Genomic DNA, 19,276 nt, shown 5'->3' with positions numbered 1-19,276 from the left:
AAACATCTGGGATGGCCAGCTGATACACTGGAACAGCATGTTCTACCATATTTTTTTTATAAAAACTTGAATCATCTTGACTGATTGAATTCCAAATTGTTCTCTGGTCAATGTGGATTTTGTATGATATGGAGGACCAAGATGAGAAAATCAGGATGGAGCAAAGTCAAAGCAAAGTAAATTTTCTTACAAAAGCAACCAAGGTGCACCAAAGCTGCAGATCAAGTATATTGAGGGACACAGATGTCAGAGACAAAAAAATTGAGGATTATGAAACTTGCAAATTTGACTTGGCAGTGAGAAGATGTAGTTTTCATTCAGCTTAGCAGAATCATTACCTTTTTTTGCAGATTGAACTAGCTCCTACAAATAGCACTGAGAGTGAGACCATTACACTACATGTATTTGTAGCGCCATGTAGTGTAATTATTTGTTATTACTGTTACACTTTTATGATGTATTGGTGTTAAATTGAGTATTGAGGAAATATACCAAAATAAGCCAATAAAAAACAAAATACAAAGAATACTGTAGTGTAGCATATTGATTTCCTGCTGTGCCAAATTGATTCCATCAGCAAAACAAATTTGCTTGCCAATCATCTGCATCAATACACATTGGCCCAGAACTTCTGTTAGCACATTTTGGCATTTTTTGTATTGGTGTGCAATTATGTGTTTGAATTTCATTGAATCCCCTTTAGTTTCATTTCATGTCTTCCTCTTCAGCTGCCAAACACTGATGTCATTTTCTTCTCTATGTAGTATCTTTTATGCACATCTCATGCATATATGTAACCACAGTCTGCACTACATGTATTTAGGCCCCGTTTGGCTGCTGTGTTATACGTCATAAATGGTCAAATTTATGACGCGCGACCCAAAGTTCACCCCCTACTGCCACCAAAACTTTGAGACCCCTGGGGTTGCACATCATAAATTTGACCATTTATGATGTATAACGCAGCAGCCAAACGGGGCCTTAGTATGAAAAACCTTGTATTTCTCCTAAATCAGAAATACATGATTGGTCCTGAACCAAACTGGTCCTTAAATGTGACACATTAGCCTCCATTTAAGTACTTTGTGTGCCAATACATCATAAGTATCTTTGACCAAGTTTTTTTTAGGTTTAGCTTTATCAAACTTTGTTTGATCCCAGCACCCCGCCATACTCTCTTCTCTGGTTGTTATTTCTTCATTATGCCACACTGTAACAGAGTTGCAATGCATGTAGTATAAGGGTTTCAGTGTTGCTACAAACCAACAATTATCTGGTGCTAACAAAGGTTGTTGGAACTTGGAAGATAGCATGACTATGTAGGTCATTTATTGCCAAGTTCACACTTTGTTTTCCAAACTTCTCTATTTTTTTATTTTTATGTACCCTTTTAAAATTATTGCTCCACTTAAAGAGGGAAAAAACCCCAAGTGATGCAACAGGAAGACAAGTTGTGTAAAGATCAGGGATTCTATCGGCGCTGTTTTCGTTGTTCCTCCAAGCCTCCACTACAAGTTCGATTACAGAGAGCGATTTCAATATGAGATTTCCAAGTACCCGTTAAATATCTCGGGTTGTGCCAATCTAATCCCTCTGAATTAAAAGGCGACTGGTCACAGCAATCACCTTATGCCATTTGGTGCAAGGGCATATCAATCCGATTCATCTGAGTCAAGAAAACGATTGGTCGCTGTAATCCTCTATGTTAAAAAGTTCATACAAAAACATGAGGATTGCTATCATAGTAGTGTTACGAAATATGCTGGCTGGCTTACCGCTTTCTTACCCGGACCAGCTGAATTAGCTGTAAAAGAGCGTTGAGATGATATATATGTGGTATTATTCATTTGATCCAGACCACTGGTACGATTGGGCGCGGCAGTTATTTGTGACGATGAGCTTTGGGTCATGATTTGATTGGCATCTTGATCTAGCCAGCTACCGGACTGTGCTTGCTCGATATGTTTCTGATGTTTTCTGCTATTCAGTTGCTGGTATGCCTGCAAACAGGTTGTATAGTAAGCAAGGGAAGACCAGCAATACGTCTCAGGAGTGATTGCGGCACATGATGAGTGGACTAACTTCACAAGTAATTTTCAAAAGGTTGAGAAAAGGCTGTTGCGTCGAAGTCAGCGAAGATTCACTTGCAGGGTTCAAGCGAGCCAGTGGGATGGTAAAAGCGGCAGAAGTTGAGTATCCAATCGTCACCTGCCGCGTGGGGTGGTACCATCCAATTTGCCCTGGTTTAGAATTGCTGACTGTTACATGCTCCTTAGAAGGCTCACCCGAACTTCGGTCTCATTGCCTTCCCGGTATCCTATCAGAGTAATATCGTCATTGGAGAAAGATGATCGTATTTCATTAATGAGTTCATGGGGAGACTTCGAAGGCACTAGGTTCTGTAATTGTTCCATAGACCTGTAAAAGAAATCATCAATAATTTCTCTGAACAATTAAGACCCTACATACATACATTATTATCCATGTTCAAATAGCTCATGTGAAAAAGAGTACCCACCACTTTCCTTCCCACCAAGTCTCTCGAGGGCCGGCTGCATTTTCCGGGATAGTAGGTCCAATTAAGCTAAGGTGCCATATCTCTTCTCTAATCACTGAAGAGTAAAGCAACAATAAATCCTGACTGTACCGGCAGTTCGTTGGATGGAGCACAAGCGTGAGTTTCGACAGGACAGACAGATGTTCGTTGGTCATCCTGCCGTTGGTAGAGGGTGCTGGTGGGTGGCTCTTGCACTGTAGAGGTGCATGTAACTTCGCAAGGAATCCGGACTGCCCAGACAGGCCGAGAGGATTGTATGTGCGTCCATGTACCGGATATGAGCTGGGTTTCACGGATAATGATTTGTCGGATCTGGGCTGCCTGGTGACGCTCTCTCTTGTACATAAAAATACATAAATAGATACATATATGCCGACGACGACAAGATCTCAACCGCTACATACAAATTCTGCCACGCGAAGCGTCTCCGAGCCCTGTTCCATAACTCATACCACTATCTGGACAGAAAGACACAGCGAACCAACCTACCCAAGCCCAGGATAACTGAAGATAAGACAATGGAGGTGATATGGGACTCCGAAAGGTTAGTCCAATCTTTTAGACTGGCTCCTGCAAGTGCTGTTCAGTCCCACAGGCTTGAATTTATATTTCTTGATTTCTCATTTCGTCAAGTTTGATCAGCTAATCCACCTTGGAGCTAATTTTGCTTGAACTGATAATCTGACGATGCGATACATGTTTGCTGTGCTCTAGGTTTGATGTAGACCTCCCGGTTAGCAGCTTCACCCTTGGCAGTTTCAAACGTTACCTGACATCGCGAACGGGAGTCCCAGCGGAGCATATGAAACTTTTCTGCAATGCGGGTCTTATGAAAGATGATAGCGCACCCCTGAGTGCATTTCAATCGCAGGTTGATAGTCAGTTGGATCCTGGCGCCCAATCGAGCAGTCCTCTCAGTCGAAGCAGGCTATGGAATGGAATATTTTCTGGTACGAAGAAGCGACAAGTGCCCTCGATGCGGATCAGAATGGTTGGAACAAAAGAAACTCGGAGCATCGTATCCGACCGTCCGGACCTTAAACCCACAGCGCCATCTAGTCAGAATCTCAAACCACAAGCTGGATCTAATCTGGAAATAATGAATGAATCTCGAATAATCTCCCTAATAAACGAGTTGACTCAGAAAACACTAAGTGATAATCTACCACGAGTCGAGCGATACGAAGGCATGTTTCCAATGGATAGTGATGAAGTTTCAGGCGATGGACCCGATCCTCAAACCACAAAACGAGTTCAAGATTCGACAGAGTTTGCTGGCGTCTCGGAAGTGCTCTTGCAAGCATTGCTTAAGCTTGATGGCTTTGAAATTGAAAGTGAATGGGCGGAAGCCAGGATGGCTCGCAAAGAGGGCGTGCGGGCTGTTCAAAAGCTCCTGGGTCAGTTTTCATAGAAAAAATCCTTCATTTGTTTAAAATTCTTGAGTCTTATCGATTTTTATTCTTTAGACCGACTGGATCGGATGAAAGGTGCAACTGGTCCCCCAACGTAGGCCAATCCTATAGCAAAAATCAGCTTTCCTGGACGCACTCCGCCGACAAACTCCAACTTGAAAAGCATAGCCAGATTTCGCGTGGATCACCCTGCCACATCCCCATGATTTTCCAACGGAAATAACAATGCCTCACTAAAATCAAAATTATGTGAAGCAAGCACCTTGTTTTATCTTTAACTGTATTTTGTTGCTATTACATGATTGATATTTCTATCAGGAACCATGTTACCCTAACAATCTTCCATGATGCATCGCAAGGAAATTGACCGGGTGATTTTCGATGGCGCCCATTGGTCTATCATCCATTTCAACCTTCTTACACTAATTCCTATCGTAACTGCGTAACACTTTTCGAACGACTGCGTGTTTGTTATTTCCAGTTGATCGTCTCTTTCAAGTACCTCAGCCGCATGCACCCTCCAGTATCCTTATTTCTTCCTGTATTGCTATGCTATTACATTGTTCTGCATTTTGACAATTGAAAATCAAACGTTGAGTCGATTATGAGCCTAAATATGCATCCCGATGAGCTTGTGAGTCGATCGGTATCAAGTCAGCATGTTCACAATGTCAGCCCAAAAGATGAATCATTGCTTTTTTGTTTGCCCATGAGGTCTGGTGGTCGTCCCTCCAAGCTCTAAGTTTAACCACCAAGACTTCAAGCCATGCTGCCGACTTATTCAATAAATGAAAGGGAAACATCACGTCGCACTTCAGGCTGTACAGCAGCATGCTGGTACGCAGCACGTGGCTCTTTAGGATCATTGGCAGCCATTGGGGCCTTCGCCCGTAGGCACCCAGCGAGGGCATGAAGATTGCGCAACGAGACAGATTCTGTGATGTAACAGTTACTCTGCAAGTCTGCTTTTAAGAAGAATTTACTTGAATTGTTTTCGTGGACTATTATTAAGCATAACCAAGTTTCCAACATCTTGCTATACTAGTGAAAACCGAGTATTTAAATCCTGCTCTTACAGCAAACTATAAAACATGATATTAATATTACGGGTTTGTAGCAAAGAAAGGAAGAAAAGTCAAGTATTACTCGGGGTGAGCTTCGTCTGCATGAAAGGAATAAAAGAGCAATGAGAAGGAAAAGAAGACGTACTGCTGAAAGTACAAAAATCTTTCCCGTCCGAGAAATGTTGAATCATAGTAGACCTTATGTCTTGAAGGTATGGTCGAAATGAATCAGAGTCAGAATCATGGCTATCTTGGGGGTAAGTGTGCGAGCAGCTTACCGGACGATAATTTAAGCGAGCTCAACGTGCTGTGATGCCTCAATTTCACTTCATTGAAGCGAGTTGTAACTAAAAAAAAACGTGAAAACACCGTCAGCCCCCATCAAGAGAAGTCCAAATCAAAGTTCGTAAATATCATGTTCCATGGGTGTAGATAGAAGCCAAGCTTACAGCAATACATTTGGCGTGTTGCTTGGAGCGGAGTCGGTAGGACCCAGGTAAACAGCATCCCGAGTCGCATCACGTTTGAGCTTATCAGACATTTGTTGGGTCGTGTAGTTTTGTCGACTGAGATGAGCAGCTATGAGACCAGCCACGTGGGGTGTGGCCATGCTGGTTCCGGACATTCTTTTGACGGCGTCATCACCCGTAAACCAAGCGGAGGAAATATCTGACCCAGGAGCGAAGAAGTCAACACAGGTTCCCCAGCTTGCATAGGATGCCCGGTTGTCCTTGATGTCGATCGCGCTCACGACACTGCAAGGATGCACTCCAATCGTTAGATCACCTGGCTCGGATGTCAATAGTCAAGAGAGGAAAAGGACACACTTGGCGCCGGAGACAGAAGCTGGGCTGGAAAGACACGCGTCGGTATTAGAGTTTCCGGCGGCTACCACAATGTGAATCCCTTGATTGATAGCAGCCTGGACGGCACGGTCCAAGGCAGAATTCTTATCACCGCCTAGGGATAACGAGACTACCGAAGGAGGATACCCAGATGCTTTATATTGCTGCAAAGCGTACTGAACGCCGGCGATCACGTCACTTGAATCCAGCCAACCAAATTTGGGATGTGGAGACGATAATCAGCACAACTCTCATTTCATCCGGTATGACAGGTGGCAAAAAAAGCTCACGAAGTGGAGCCGCTTCCATCGTCAGCAAGAACTTTGATTGCTTTAACCTGGGCGTTTTTGGCAACCCCCCATCGGTTTCCAGCAACAATGCCAGCACAGTGAGTCCCGTGACCATTCCCGTCATCCAGATCGTCTAATCAGATCACATGAGAAAGAAAGGTAAGACATCAAGAAAAGAGATTTTTGAATGACGAATTACTTACATCCCCCGAATTGCGCAGCCATCTCGACACGGCCGCCGAAATCATTATGAGTTTCGCGGGCACCGGTATCCAAAATGTAAACAATCACACCTTCGCCAGCCGGCTGAGAGTAGTAATAATCGTAGTTGACTAGAGCAGAGCTGCCTGCTCGACCGTTAATCATTTTCCTCTGGTCGATTCTCTGAAGACCCCAAGGGGCAGTTCCTTTTTGAGAATAATGGTCAGGAACTCCTTGGGCGTTTACAGTCGCGTTGTGAGCAGGTTCAACGCCCAGGCCGGTCACAGTCAAGGCATCAGAAATAACTTCATCTATCGGCTGAACGCTCATCAAAGTGTCGGGAATGATTTCCAGCACCTGCGGGCGGAGAAACAGACCAAATTAATTCCAGCATTTAATCGTGCAGACTTGAAGGATTAGAAAAATTTGAAACGGGGAGATTACTCACCCCAGCACTTCGAGAGAGACTTTTGAAAGCTTGGTCATCCAACTGGGCGCTAAAACCTTTGAAGCCGACCTCCTGATAAACGTGTCCAACTTGGTTTTCGCTTAACGATGCACCACCACCCGACGCCCAGCTCTTCTTCAAGGTAGCCACAAATTCTGAAACTTCGACCTGGTCATTCAGAAGAACTATATAGCTCTTGTGTGAATCCGTGGCAGGAGCCGTTTTAGAAACAGGTCGCAAGGTTGAGCGACTTTTTGTGGGTGTCGAAGTTTTGTTCCGAGGGAGATTGGGTGCATTCTCAAGCGTCGCGTTGTTGCCATGATGTTTCTGCGTAGACGGCGGCACCAGAGATTCCGTTTCCGGGATGAACCAGAACGAAAGTTGGACTGCTAACAACAATGACGTGGTAACCTTAGATCCAAAAATGATCGCCATCGTCTTCGAAAGAAAGCTACAAGCGCAAGAACAGGGTATGCTAGTCCGGTCAACGAGATGGGATTGATAGAGAAAGTGGGTGCGCGGAGCTTGACGGCTTGTGTAGTCTTCGGAATTTGGGTTCAAGTAAAGTAAACAGATTAAGTTGTTCTGGGCAATCACGATATCAATCAGAAGCAAACGAGTTGCCTGGCCGCAGTGAGGAAGTGAAGGATGTGAAGGAATTAGAGCTATTATAAAAAGAAGATGTGAATGAACGTGATGTGATCGGAAAACAGATTATGTGGCGCCTAACAGAAAGTCCACTTGGATCCGACAGCATTTGACTTATATATACACCACCGCGAGCCTGTTGAGCAAGTCGGGGACCATTCCTACAATTAGCACGTTGGGTCCTGCGCACCATCAACACCCAACCGCGATCCAACAGCAAGTCGGTGGATGGGTGGGGCCATTACTGGCCCTAGATACGATCTTACACCAGCGCTCGAATCCGAACTTGCATTTGCGTTGGCCTGCCGGCGAGGTTAATAAGCGGTCTGGTCTGACCTGCCCACCGCAAATTCGACTGCGGAGGCAGGTCAACGCCGGGGATGGGTCAGACCTCCGTTGCTCTGACCCATCTGACCCAGCTGTCATGCCAACGCCACCAGCACATTATGTCGGCGTGATAGTCAGGTAAAATTAGTGTCATGGCTTTACCCAGCCAACCATTTTGGTCCCTGCTGAGCAGGCCGACTGTATGGCTGGGTTGGGCCGGCAATGACCCCTCCATCGGTGATCAGTCAGGTTTGACTGCGAGATGCTTGTTTATAAATACGGAAGATAAGCAGGAGCGGGGCTTCATGCAATTCCTTTGCGCAGGCCTTGCGTCAAGGAAATGCCAACGGCGGACGCTGACGCAAGGCCTGCATGGGAAGCAACGCCGACTGCGGCGCCGGCGGCCTCCCGTCGGCCACCAATTTGTTCTAGTGGCATTGGGGGAGTCACGCCGGCGCAATTCTTTACGTCGTCGTTGTGTCGACTGCGAACCCTGGGGTAGCCACCGTTGTCCCGACTCCTAACCAGGATGCTCATGTTGGGCTGGTTGGCAGAGGGGCGAACCGAGGGTGGTTCCCTGACTTGGAGTCAGACCAACACAAGGTCCCATGGTGTTGGCCCAATACCTAGGGTGGCTACTGGTGGACGATGGCGGTGCTGAGGTAGAGAGACCGTTGGGTCGGTGCTTGCTCCACGGCTGCTCCAACAGGACTTTGATCAATTGAATTGACCGAACTCAAGCGAGCTTTGACAAAGCCCCACAAGCACCCGCTGGCGAGAGCCGTGCGCCAAGACGGCAAAAGTGCACGCGAATATAGCGAGGTTATCGATTAGCAGTCCAATTCCATGAGGGTTTCCCTAGTTTGAGAGATAGCCCCAACACATAAACCGGTGGTTCTGTGGTATAATGCATATCTCATATTGAAATAACTATCATATCTTTTTTGTTTGTTTGCTTCTGATAACGAGTGGTTTGCAATTTGACAACATGCTTGAAACTTTTTTCAAGACGTAGCAAATACTAACCAGGAGCAAAGATGGTTATGCTGATGTACGTCAAATTTGGAATTTTTGCGATAATGAAGGGTATGAAGCCATACAAGTTGAGTTAAGTTTGAGATCAATCCCCCTGATTTTAAAAGAAAAAAACAATCGACTCGGGTATTTGATTTTTATCTCCAGTCCAATATTTTTTAAGAACGATAGTGCCAATCTTCAGATCGGTGGCTTGAGGAAACACATGTAGGTAACTGACAAGTCAAGTTCGATTTGGTTCCCCTATAAAACTGGCTACATACTCCTTTGGAACAGTAGGTAACCAATCTATCAGGAGTGCTTTTTGAGTTGTGCATCGTACTCCGCCTTTTCCTGCTTGTATAGGTCGCGTCTTCTCTGACCTTCTATGACATATTGCTAAAACGTTCAAGATCCACGTCAGTCATGAACAGGGTGACGAAGAAATGAAGGCGGGCGGACTTGTTTGATATCCTCTGGCATAGATTTCCAGTACTGGGCCATAATTTTCGATCCTTCGACGACAGGTGAATTAGAGTCTTTTTCCGAGGACCGAATCTGCTCAGTAAGGTCCGGAAACTTCGAAGGATTTGATCGCACCTCCCCACAGAAGATCATGAAGCCATTCAATGGTCTTTTAGGCGCATTGGGGTCCAACCTTGGAATACCTTTCCTACCGGTCGAACGTCCCTCGGCCTTTCGCCGAAGTATGTACTCGTTTTGGTTGATATAATCATTTGCTGTCAAAGAGTCGAGGAAATCACGCATTTCGATTTCATATATATCACGTCTTTGGTCTAGCCGAGCAAGATAATTCTAAAAAAACACGATCAAGTTAAACATCACATAATTGAGCGACATGAGAGCACAGGTCCAGTTACACGATTGGCAAAGTAGATGCACTCTGAGCTTCTCATGAAAGACTTGGACCGAAATATTAACGACGTACCTTCTTTTCAGCATCACTCAATGATCTGTATCTTTCAGCAGCAATGCTGAAGCATTGTCTGGCATCCTGCTGGGTTAATTTGCCACATTTTTGTTTAAGTTCCTGGTTGATAATCATCATAACAGCAGTCAGCCTAGAGGGTTGAGTTCGCATGACTATCACGATTGGATGGATATTAAGATCGACAGCCCGAAATATAAGGAGTAAAAATGAAAGACTAACAGCCATCACATCTTCTGTGACTAATTGCATGACGTTCATCGCTCTCTTAGGTGGTACCAATTTCCTGGGTCGTGCTTCTAAAAGGTTCAGCAAGTGAAAAGAATGAGCGTCTAGCTAGCCCGCAGGGCAAAGAATATTCAAAAAACTTACTGGCCGGGGGTTTATCTGTAGTCTTGATGGCGCTGCTTCTCTTCGATGGTGGTTTGCCTTCGCTCGGCTGCGTTTTTGGTGCCTTGTCTGCGAGGCCAGATTTCGAAGAAGAAAGCCGAGGGTGGGCCAATATCACCACACGATTCGCGAGACCTAAAGGGAAGGCCTTCAGGCTCCATGGGGTGCGGGATCGTAGAAATAACAATGACATTGATGATACGTTTTGTGGTCGATGGTGAGACTTTCTTATCAAGTCGTGGCTGGAATGAAACGCCCGATCGAGCGAAGTCGTGGCTGGAAATTAAGAATGAAACGCCCGATCGAGCGCCCCAAGAGCGCGCCTTGAGCGTCTTCACCGCGGGTGCTAACAGCGCTCGGCCCACATGACCGACTGTCCCCGGTTGGGGATGCAAACAAGTGTAGCAAACGATCTTGGGTGATCTGAATTTGCTGTCACATTTTCTCCTAGGGAAACTTGTTGACTTCAGGGACCGAATTTTGCGGGGTTTTTATTTCCTTGATTTCGCCTCTGGACGCAGGATCCAGTAACTTTGAAACCACCTATTGCAGGGACCTCGTACCTTCTCACCGAAGAAAACCTCGCCAACAGGCTGGTACATTTTCTTGAATGCCCTCTCGCAGGAGAAGGTACAATGTCCCTGCCCCTATTCGTTGAAGGTTATTCATCCCGGCGAGCAAAATGATACAAGGTATACCCGCTTGCCGCAATGTTTTCTCTGATGAGAAGATAGAAGGTCCTTCTACCTTCCCGCCATTCTCATCGAAGGGAACGACGAAGTAGTGGGTTAACATTTGCATTTCATTATTTGTAACAGCTTTTTTCATTGGCAAATGATGCATAAAGATCAACACGTTCATTATGCATTTAACATGACTTATTTTTGCCACTTTCAGTCATGCTTGAGGATCTATAGACCTGAAGTCCCACATGCCTGGCAATAATTCGTATTTGGGTCGAGTTAATTCATCGTCGAATATGGTTTCAATCAAGATAGTATCGTTAACTGAGCTTAATCCAGGTCTGCCGATTCCAGGCCCGTTCATGATCGTCCTGGACTCCAGCAATGAGGGATCATAGCCGGCTTGAGGATCAATTTGCGATCCGTTTAACTTCTGGCGTTTGTTACATCTCGTCCAATCGTCAAGATCGTCCGCCGTCTCCCAGATGGCCATCGTGGATTGTGTATCCTGTCGAACGTGAGGCTGACCGGTGTGGACGTCTAATAGACCCATAACGGGTTGCTTGGGTCTTTGCTCAAGCACTCTAGTCGTCGTCGTCCACCAATCATTCTGAGATTTCTTTCCGCGCAATTTGAAGGGTCGTTTGTGCGGAGAACGTGCCCGAGCTGGGTGCAGGCCAGAGCCACCCACCCTAGACGAATCGGCCCCACCCCCTCCTTGTCCCGGAGTGCCTTCTCCTGTGTTGGTCTGCTCTTGAGATGTCGATGAGTTTTTCACCCCATAGATGGTAATGATCGATGAAGGTGGGAGAGGATTGGTGATTCGGGAAAAAACTTGAGCTGGCTCAGGCGCAGAAGCCGACGGACCTCCGGCATTAGAATTATTGTCGTCATCGTCATCCGGCTCTTCCTTCGTGTCCATCTCCTCGCCAGGCTCCATAATCTTTCCGTCAGTGTTCAAGCGCATCTCGACTTCGACCTCTCTCCACTCCATCTCTTCCTCTACTGCATTATTGGCTAGTGTCCCAATCGCTCCATTAGTTGAGGGATCTGCAGCCAGACGCGCGATTGATGGGTACTTTGGGAAAGGCACCATGCGCTCATTTCTGATCCCACGAAGGTGTCGGTTCATCTCACTGATAGCGCGGCAATAATGTATCATCCAGTTCTTCGCAGTCAGATGACTAGCCATCCGACGCCTTCGTTCCTTTGAATCGTTGGGGATCGCGATCGAAGGAGCCTTTCCATCACCACCAAATATTGTCTTGAGTCCCAAAGAAGCCGAACCAGCCGCGGAGGGGTTAACGCGATTCAGCGCTAGGCGAAATGCACTTTGGCAGGGCAGTCGCGTCGTACTCTCCGGCATATCGGGTAGGGCGGAGGGATCTCCAGGTTGACCAGGGGCTGAATTGGACGCCGCTCTGTCCTGTGGCTCAGACCCATCGGCGAGGGCGATTTCTCCTGAGTTTGCCCCACTGGCTAAAGCCGCATCCTCATAATAGTCGTCAACCACATGTCTACCATCTTAAACCGTCATATTGGTCGATTATCCGAATGAAAGCCAAGTCAATCAGTCCGTGAATTGCTTTTGGGGGGCTTGAGGGTAAATCCAATGATTGAGACTGCCAAACCTTTTAAAAAGCGTGCACCCATGACTTTGAAGGCGTTCCTTGCAGAACACATGGTCACAGCTCGTGACTTGAGGTTTCCGGATAGAAAGCCAGCGCATATCAGCTCGTCCTTTTCCAGCTGGGTACAACTAAGACAAAGGGTTTCAGGCAATGAGATACTTCCGCTGATGAACCAAGGAAGCGCAAGTGAAAATTCAGCATTATGGCTCACGGGAGCTTTTGAATCAAAGGATTCCGCCGAAAAAAATACAACGAATCTCGGTAGCCTGCAGCTCTCGCAGCATCAATAGACAGCACGAAGTGCTTGTTGTGATTTGCCCTATCTTTGGAAGTAAACGTCGGAATTTTATACTGCCGACCTGTACGAAATGAAGGGGGAGAAATATTAGCTCAGATCGATGGAAGCAAGTGAGTTTCGGGATGGCTAAAGCGCTAGACTTACCGCCTAGTAAGACGCCTTCTGGAGTGACTTTCGTGTCACCTTTAGGGTCGCTGGGAAGGGTTAGTTCATCATCTTCGACTAAGTAAGTGACACCTTGATGGACTTTCGTCTCGCACCACCGCGTGTTGCCAGATGGATCAAGGGCAGCTCCTGATGGGTGGATATGCAGCTCGCCGTTTTCGGCATGAGTGATGAGTCTTCTTACGGTCTCGATTCGACTGTCAACTTTGATTTTACGAGTGGTTAATAGTTGGGAGGATGAACCGGTTGTCTTCATTGGTCTACCGATACTCCAGGCGCGTTGATCGCCATCCAGCGTTGCTTTGGCTTTCTTAGCTGCCTTGGACTGGAGCAGTAGTTGTTCCTTCTTGGCGATCCGCGCTAATTTTTCTTGCTCCCTTTTCGCTAGCCTTTCTGCCTTCTCTCGTTCCTTCAGTTCTTTCTTCCGCTGACGCTCCTGCTGCCTGGCGATTTTCTCCAATTCCTTTCTTTGTCGAACGGTCATTGGTTTCTGCACTAGAGCAAATGTCATTTGATGAGCAGCTGGATCGGGTAAAGTACTGGGTCCTCGTTCTTCCACTTCCTCCTCTTCCTCTTCTTCTTCCTCTTCCTCTTCCTCCTCTTCCTCTTCCTCCTCTTCCTCTTCATCCTCCTCTTCTTCTTCGCCCTCATTTATCCCATCCTCTACCTCGGCTACTTCTTCTTCACCTTCGTCTTCCTCTCCATCGCCTTCTTCTTCGCCTTCATCATCTTCTTGACTTCCATCCTCTTCATCATATTCGCCTTGTTCCTGTCCTTGCTGGAACGCGTAGGTATACTGTTGCAAATCTTTTTTCGGTTCAAATGTCAAGTCTGATCAGTCAAAATGACGGAGAATTGATGAATAAGGGATGCTGACCTGGATGCGTGAAAGGAAGCGGGCGATTCATATCGGAATGATCTATCCTTGGATGTCGTCAAGAGAAGCTGGTCAGAGACAAGTGGTGCTGCGTCGCGCCCTGTTGACCGCTCGAGCCTCGGCAGATACTGTCTACCGGGGGTATAGGGTTCGGGGTCGAGGCCTGTTAACAACCCCCTCGGTCCTACTGATCGTCTGCGTTGTACGTGACATGTGAGTTGCTGCATGTGTCACGAATAAAGAACTTTATGAATGCGGCCCCCGGATAACGCTCCTCCCGACCGGCGTCATCATACCCCGGGGGTTTTGCATCAGAAATCGACCAGTGGTCTCCGTCTTGCCCGTTCTTTGTACCTCCACTCCAACCAGACCAAGAATGGCCACCCGAAGTGCTCGTGACAACAAAGCGCTCAATGCCCGCCATGCTGAAGTGTTGAAGACCATGCTCCGCCAACCCGAAAACAAACTGTGCGCCGATTGCAAAAGAAACGGTCAATCGATTCAACCTCCTTAATATAACTTGACAAGGAATGTTCTCACCTCTCACTGACTGATTTGGTCAAACCTGTTGATTTGTTATAGATCCTCGATGGGCCTCGACTAACCTCGGATGTTTCATGTGCATCCGTTGCAGTGGCATCCATCGAAGTATGGGCGTTCACATCACCAGAAGTATGTGATCGTTTTGATTGTATGACTACAATTATTTCAAGACAAAACTTCTGACCTTGTTCGCATACATCAGTCAAATCTATCGATCTTGATACTTGGACTCCCGAACAAGTAGCTTGCGTTCAACGATGGGGCAACAAAAGAGCTAACGCATATTGGGAAGCTCATCTCCGTCCTGGGCATATGCCTCCAGACCAGTTGAGTGCAGTCTTAATGAGCTGCGATTTTCTTCTTCAACCCGTACTGAACCCATAGAGTCACGACAAAAATCATTTGTAGTAAGATTGAAAGCTTTATACGCAGCAAGTACGAAAGTAAACGTTGGGCAATGGAGGGTCCTGTACCAGAACCTGAGACGTTAGACGGTGATGAGCACGTTGCTCCTGCTGCTGTAAGAGCATTTCCATTTATTCCGGCTCCTTAAAATCTTTCGTGAGATTGACAAAATTATTTACATTTCTCTAGCCAGCTCCTGTTGCCCAGAAAGCTGTACCATCAAACCCGTCGATAACCAAAGTCACGCCACCAACGATGAGTAAACCTGCTACTTCAGTTCCAATGACCGACAACTCGATGGATTTCTTCGGCGGTCCAACTGAGCAGCCCGCAAAGCCAGCCTCTGGGGCTGCGAATGCAAAGACCGTAAATAATGTTCAACCGAGTGTTGGCGGGGGCTTATTTGACCTGGACTTCTCGCCTCAAGCTTCGGCAGCTGCAGTCACTGCCACGGCCCCTGCTGGAAGGAAAGATGTCAAGAACGACATCCTTTCACTTTTTGCGACCAAACCCCAACAAAGCTACGCAAGTCCAATCGGCCAGGCCACAAACATGAACGCCGTCAACAATCAGTTCAATGGCTTGAACTTTGGTGCAACCAGCACGATGCCTCAGCTCAACAACGTCAATCACGTGGGTCCTTCCAGTCTTCCATCTCTCAAAATGAATATCTCCTGACATCCTCATACTCTTCCAAAGCCCTCGACTCTACCCCAAAACAACACATTCGCAGATAGCAACAATGTTTGGGCTTCTCCCTCCGACCACCTACGACATCAGAATCAAGACCCATTTGGCAGCTTTACCAGTGGTACCAATTCAACAAACGGCAATAGCAAAGACGTTTTCTCTGACATCTGGAGTTGATCGGTTCACCCTTCCCACTCCTCAAACTGCTCAAAGCCTAGAGTCTTTCGGGAACTCGTTCTTCCAGTCTTTCTAAACAGCTTGACTGTTCTCGCCCGAGTATTTTGTAATGATTTTTCAAAATGCATCTCAGTGACGACCGTAAAAAATCCTTCCACTTTCGACACCTTTTTCCATATCCTTCTGCCACACTTCTGGCATCAGTGGCCTTCTCTCTAACGGGATTGGTTTATGATTTTTCGATCTGAGCAACATCCATCCTTTCTTTTTGTGTGTGTGATCTGGCTTTTTCTTTTCGTCTCTTGTCCCCTCTCTGGACCTATAAAACATAATGTATTATTCTTATGTACACGCATCATGGAACCAAATCAATAGACTTCATAAACTCAGCCAATCTTTATATATGGCTAGCTGGCATCATTATGTTGGGAACTAAGACAATCCAGTTCATACTTCTCAGTTTGACTGTGACCAAGATACAAACTGTGAAAATGAGACAATGTAAAACCATGGTTACTTTTTGGCACAAAAATTGGAAAGAATAAATATTGAATTGTGTAATAGGAAGAAGCTGCAAGTTTATTATTGTTGGTGCTTTGTACCTTAGTTGTGGTTATGGGAAGAAGCTCTGAATCCCCTTGATCTCTGCTTTGATCTAAGTTGATCATAATAATGGGACTTGCATTATTCTTAATTGATTTAGTCCACTTTGTTTTATCTGAAAATTGGTTTTTATTGTTTGGGTTGTTTAAAAAAGGGTTCAACACCATCACAAAAATCTTTGATTATGATTTCAAATGATTCAGTCTCAATAGGGGGTTTCAAACATGGTGCAGGTACCAGTTCAGGAACCCCAATTCAGGAAAACAAAGTTCCTGAAAAATGAATTTTCAAATTATTTCTGTATGTTTTTTGGGTAAAATTGGGTGGGTGTGTTGCAGGTGCCCTGATTTTGTGAATTGGGGGTTCCTAAAACAGGACCTGCACCATGTTTGAAACCCCCTAATATCCACCACCTGCAAAAACAAGTCATGTATGTGGGAGAGGTTTCACTGCCCTGTATGCACTACATCACAGGACCTGTATCTAAGGTTTGGGCCTGTCCCAAGGATGCTTTTAATGAAAATTAACCCTGGGACAGCTTCAACCTGTCCTGAGGACACTCATGTTGGGATTGGTCCCAAGGATGCCCTCACACTGAGGACCCATCCGAACCAACAGCATCCTAAGGATTCATTTTGATCTTGTCAAAAATGGTCCTTAGGATACTTTTGGAAAAGTTGTCATTAGGATGGTTTGACTACCCATTTTCAGAACACTATTCATCAAGGTTTCCCAAGGATTGTTTCCAGAAATTTGTGGAGCTGGTTTGTGGGGGTGCAAAACCTGCAAGGCAGCTTGTGCAAGTTTTGTGGTGGCCCAAAACCTGCAAGGCGGATTGTGCAAGTAACTTGGGGGCTTGAATCCTGCATGGTGGCTTTGTGCAAGTTTTATGCGGGCGCAAAACCTGCAAGGCAGCTTTGTGCAGGTTTTGTGGGGGCGCAAAACCTGCAAGGCAGCTTTTTGCAAGTTTTTTTTGTGGCCCAAACCCTACAAGGCAGCTTGTGCAAGTTATGTGGGGGTACAAAACCTACAAGGCAGCTTTGTGCAAGTGAACATGTGGATTATGAATGCTATCAGGCGAGTTGGTAAGCTTGACTACTTCACTACCCCTTGCTGCTTATGCTGCTGATACCCGCTATGCCAAGCGTAACAAAGCCTGCAAGCACTGTGATTTGTGTAGTGCAAGTAGGGCTCATGAATAAAAGTACATAAGTAGTTGGTGTGAGGGAATCTCAAAAATAACCAGGAATTTCTTGGTTTCCAATTCTCCGCTGTAAGACTCAAAGTGGCTGTGAAATCCTTTTGCTGAATGGTGAAGGGGATGATGGAGGTGCAAAACTCTGCCCTTCTGCTATCAGATAAACAAGACCCACCAAGCTAAGATTGGCAAGTTCCAATCAGGTGATAGGTCTGGTCTTCTTCCAGATGACGTGGTTCAATGACAGGTATGTGTGAGTTAAGAGTGATTTCAGTAGTTATTTGCAAATATGAGGGTTGTGGTGAGGTATAGATGTGATGGTAAGTGTGAAGGTGGTGTGTAAATAACTGGTGAGTACTGAGCTGAGGAGCTGACAACTGGGGAGGAGAGAGCTCCTTATATAGACAAAAGTGGAGCCCCAGAGGGCTTGTGGGTTAGGGTTTCAACTAATCTAGACAACAGTGTGAGGGATTTTAGCTGGTGGGAGCAGATACAAATGATGTCATAATATGTCAAGGGTACATAAATGATGTCAGAAGAATGCAGTAGAGTTGCATGAAGGCTGCATAAAGTGACAGTAGCCTGCATGTTGACAGGTAGATGCAGGGGGTGCATAAATGAAGTCTGAGGCTGCAGAGTCAGTGTGTGATGATGTCATAATATGGAAATAGAAGAGTACTTGATAATATGTAATGACTGTACTCTGATGGGGAGATGTATGTTTGTATCCTGTGATGTGTATAAGCATAATGCTGTGATCCTTGAATTGAGGCTTGTGACAGGTTGGTGACTGGGTATGTTGAACATGTGATGGGTGTTCAGTGTCCAAAGAAGTGTAGGTTCCAATCCAGAGGGGCCCCAGTGACACCTTCAGTGGTGACTAGGGGTAAGATTGGCCGTAGAATCCATTTCTGAGGTCCATTTGGGGGTATCTTGAGGCCTTGTATGGGTAAATCTATGTATGAGAAAAAACTTTTGATTTTTCACTTTTCCATCTACCACACCGCTAACTCTCACGTGTAATGATCTTTTTATTCTATCCCAGCTCAGTGCTGGCATCTTGGATATCTTTTAGTCTGCTCATTTTCTCTCCTACTATTTTTGTATTTTTTTTTGAAAATCAGCCACTTCTTCAAGTCTTGTCGGTCCTTTATCTTTTTTTTTTTTTTCCTTTTTGCACCCAGGATTTTGGTACCCGGAAGTCAAGGTAACTGACCACTTCCAGCCAGCGGAAAAACCCAAAATCCAAAAATTGGAAAGCTTATTGGGCATCATGGAGATGGAATATAGGGATTCTGAGCAGACAGGATCAACAAGAATGTGTTCAAGCTCACATGGTCAGGAGCAATCATGGAATTGGTTGATACTGGGAGCGCTGTGGAGGAATAACATCCTTCACCACCAAAAGTGGTAAATGCTCTCACACCAAAATGTGCCAATAATTCATAAGCCCCCTCCACACGGGAGAGATCACAGTGCTACACATCTCTTCAACTTAGTCAGTCATCCCTTCTGATTTGGAAGGCTGGTGCCCCTTGGGCAAAGTGTGAGCCTCCAAAGGAGGGACTTGGGAGTAAAGGGGGAAATTTTTGTGTGAACACTGAGGACCACCTCGACCCCTTTGGCTGGTGTCAGACTTTGAAACCACACCATCATAGCATTCTGTGAGCAAAATGGGCCAACCAGGTGCCAAAGTGAAGCCCTTAATCTTGCCTTCAATCCGACATAGGCCACATATTTTAACTTGAACGGTCTTGAAGTTACAAAGCTTGTAACATCATGCTTCAAAGATTCTGGGATTGATTGTACACTTCTACATCTGTAGTAAGTGCATGGAAGCAGTATTTTCTGCTTGTAATTA

General features: G+C 45.8%; 6 protein-coding genes across 6 annotated transcripts; 2 read left to right on the top strand and 4 right to left on the bottom strand.

Annotated features, from left to right (window-relative positions):
- Positions 1 to 1,652: 1,652 nt before the first annotated feature.
- On the bottom strand, positions 1,653 to 2,712 carry PtA15_12A365 (uncharacterized protein; the record flags this gene model as incomplete). Its single annotated transcript, XM_053161966.1, has 5 exons — positions 1,653 to 1,700; positions 1,776 to 2,000; positions 2,083 to 2,208; positions 2,286 to 2,418; positions 2,519 to 2,712. The coding sequence occupies 5 exons, from the start codon at positions 2,710 to 2,712 to the stop codon at positions 1,653 to 1,655; spliced, it is 726 nt and encodes a 241-aa protein (XP_053025931.1).
- A 363-nt stretch (positions 2,713 to 3,075) lies between these two features.
- On the top strand, positions 3,076 to 4,067 carry PtA15_12A364 (uncharacterized protein; the record flags this gene model as incomplete). The annotated part of the gene is made up of 3 exons (XM_053161965.1): positions 3,076 to 3,101; positions 3,272 to 3,954; positions 4,024 to 4,067. The coding sequence occupies 3 exons, from the start codon at positions 3,076 to 3,078 to the stop codon at positions 4,065 to 4,067; spliced, it is 753 nt and encodes a 250-aa protein (XP_053025930.1).
- Positions 4,068 to 5,361: 1,294 nt separating this feature from the next.
- On the bottom strand, positions 5,362 to 7,252 carry PtA15_12A363 (uncharacterized protein; the record flags this gene model as incomplete). Its single annotated transcript, XM_053161964.1, has 6 exons — positions 5,362 to 5,380; positions 5,483 to 5,788; positions 5,861 to 6,076; positions 6,169 to 6,301; positions 6,372 to 6,726; positions 6,818 to 7,252. 6 exons carry the CDS (start codon positions 7,250 to 7,252, stop codon positions 5,362 to 5,364), a joined length of 1,464 nt encoding a protein of 487 aa, XP_053025929.1.
- Positions 7,253 to 9,118: 1,866 nt separating this feature from the next.
- PtA15_12A362 (uncharacterized protein) lies at positions 9,119 to 10,338 on the bottom strand (the record flags this gene model as incomplete). Its single annotated transcript, XM_053161963.1, has 5 exons — positions 9,119 to 9,205; positions 9,269 to 9,622; positions 9,756 to 9,857; positions 9,978 to 10,054; positions 10,128 to 10,338. The coding sequence occupies 5 exons, from the start codon at positions 10,336 to 10,338 to the stop codon at positions 9,119 to 9,121; spliced, it is 831 nt and encodes a 276-aa protein (XP_053025928.1).
- Positions 10,339 to 11,042: 704 nt separating this feature from the next.
- PtA15_12A361 (uncharacterized protein) lies at positions 11,043 to 13,433 on the bottom strand (the record flags this gene model as incomplete). Its single annotated transcript, XM_053161962.1, has 4 exons — positions 11,043 to 12,352; positions 12,460 to 12,587; positions 12,671 to 12,818; positions 12,902 to 13,433. 4 exons carry the CDS (start codon positions 13,431 to 13,433, stop codon positions 11,043 to 11,045), a joined length of 2,118 nt encoding a protein of 705 aa, XP_053025927.1.
- Positions 13,434 to 13,836: 403 nt separating this feature from the next.
- PtA15_12A360 (uncharacterized protein) lies at positions 13,837 to 15,614 on the top strand (the record flags this gene model as incomplete). The annotated part of the gene is made up of 7 exons (XM_053161961.1): positions 13,837 to 14,012; positions 14,115 to 14,290; positions 14,382 to 14,471; positions 14,545 to 14,668; positions 14,751 to 14,862; positions 14,937 to 15,380; positions 15,447 to 15,614. The coding sequence occupies 7 exons, from the start codon at positions 13,837 to 13,839 to the stop codon at positions 15,612 to 15,614; spliced, it is 1,290 nt and encodes a 429-aa protein (XP_053025926.1).
- Between the last annotated feature and the right edge of the window lie 3,662 nt (positions 15,615 to 19,276).

Source organism: Puccinia triticina, chromosome 12A (genome assembly GCF_026914185.1).
Source record: "Puccinia triticina chromosome 12A, complete sequence".
Classification (NCBI taxonomy): domain Eukaryota; kingdom Fungi; phylum Basidiomycota; class Pucciniomycetes; order Pucciniales; family Pucciniaceae; genus Puccinia; species Puccinia triticina.
The sequence above is the reverse complement of the archived record's forward strand: the minus strand, read 5'-3'. Positions and strand labels throughout refer to the sequence as shown.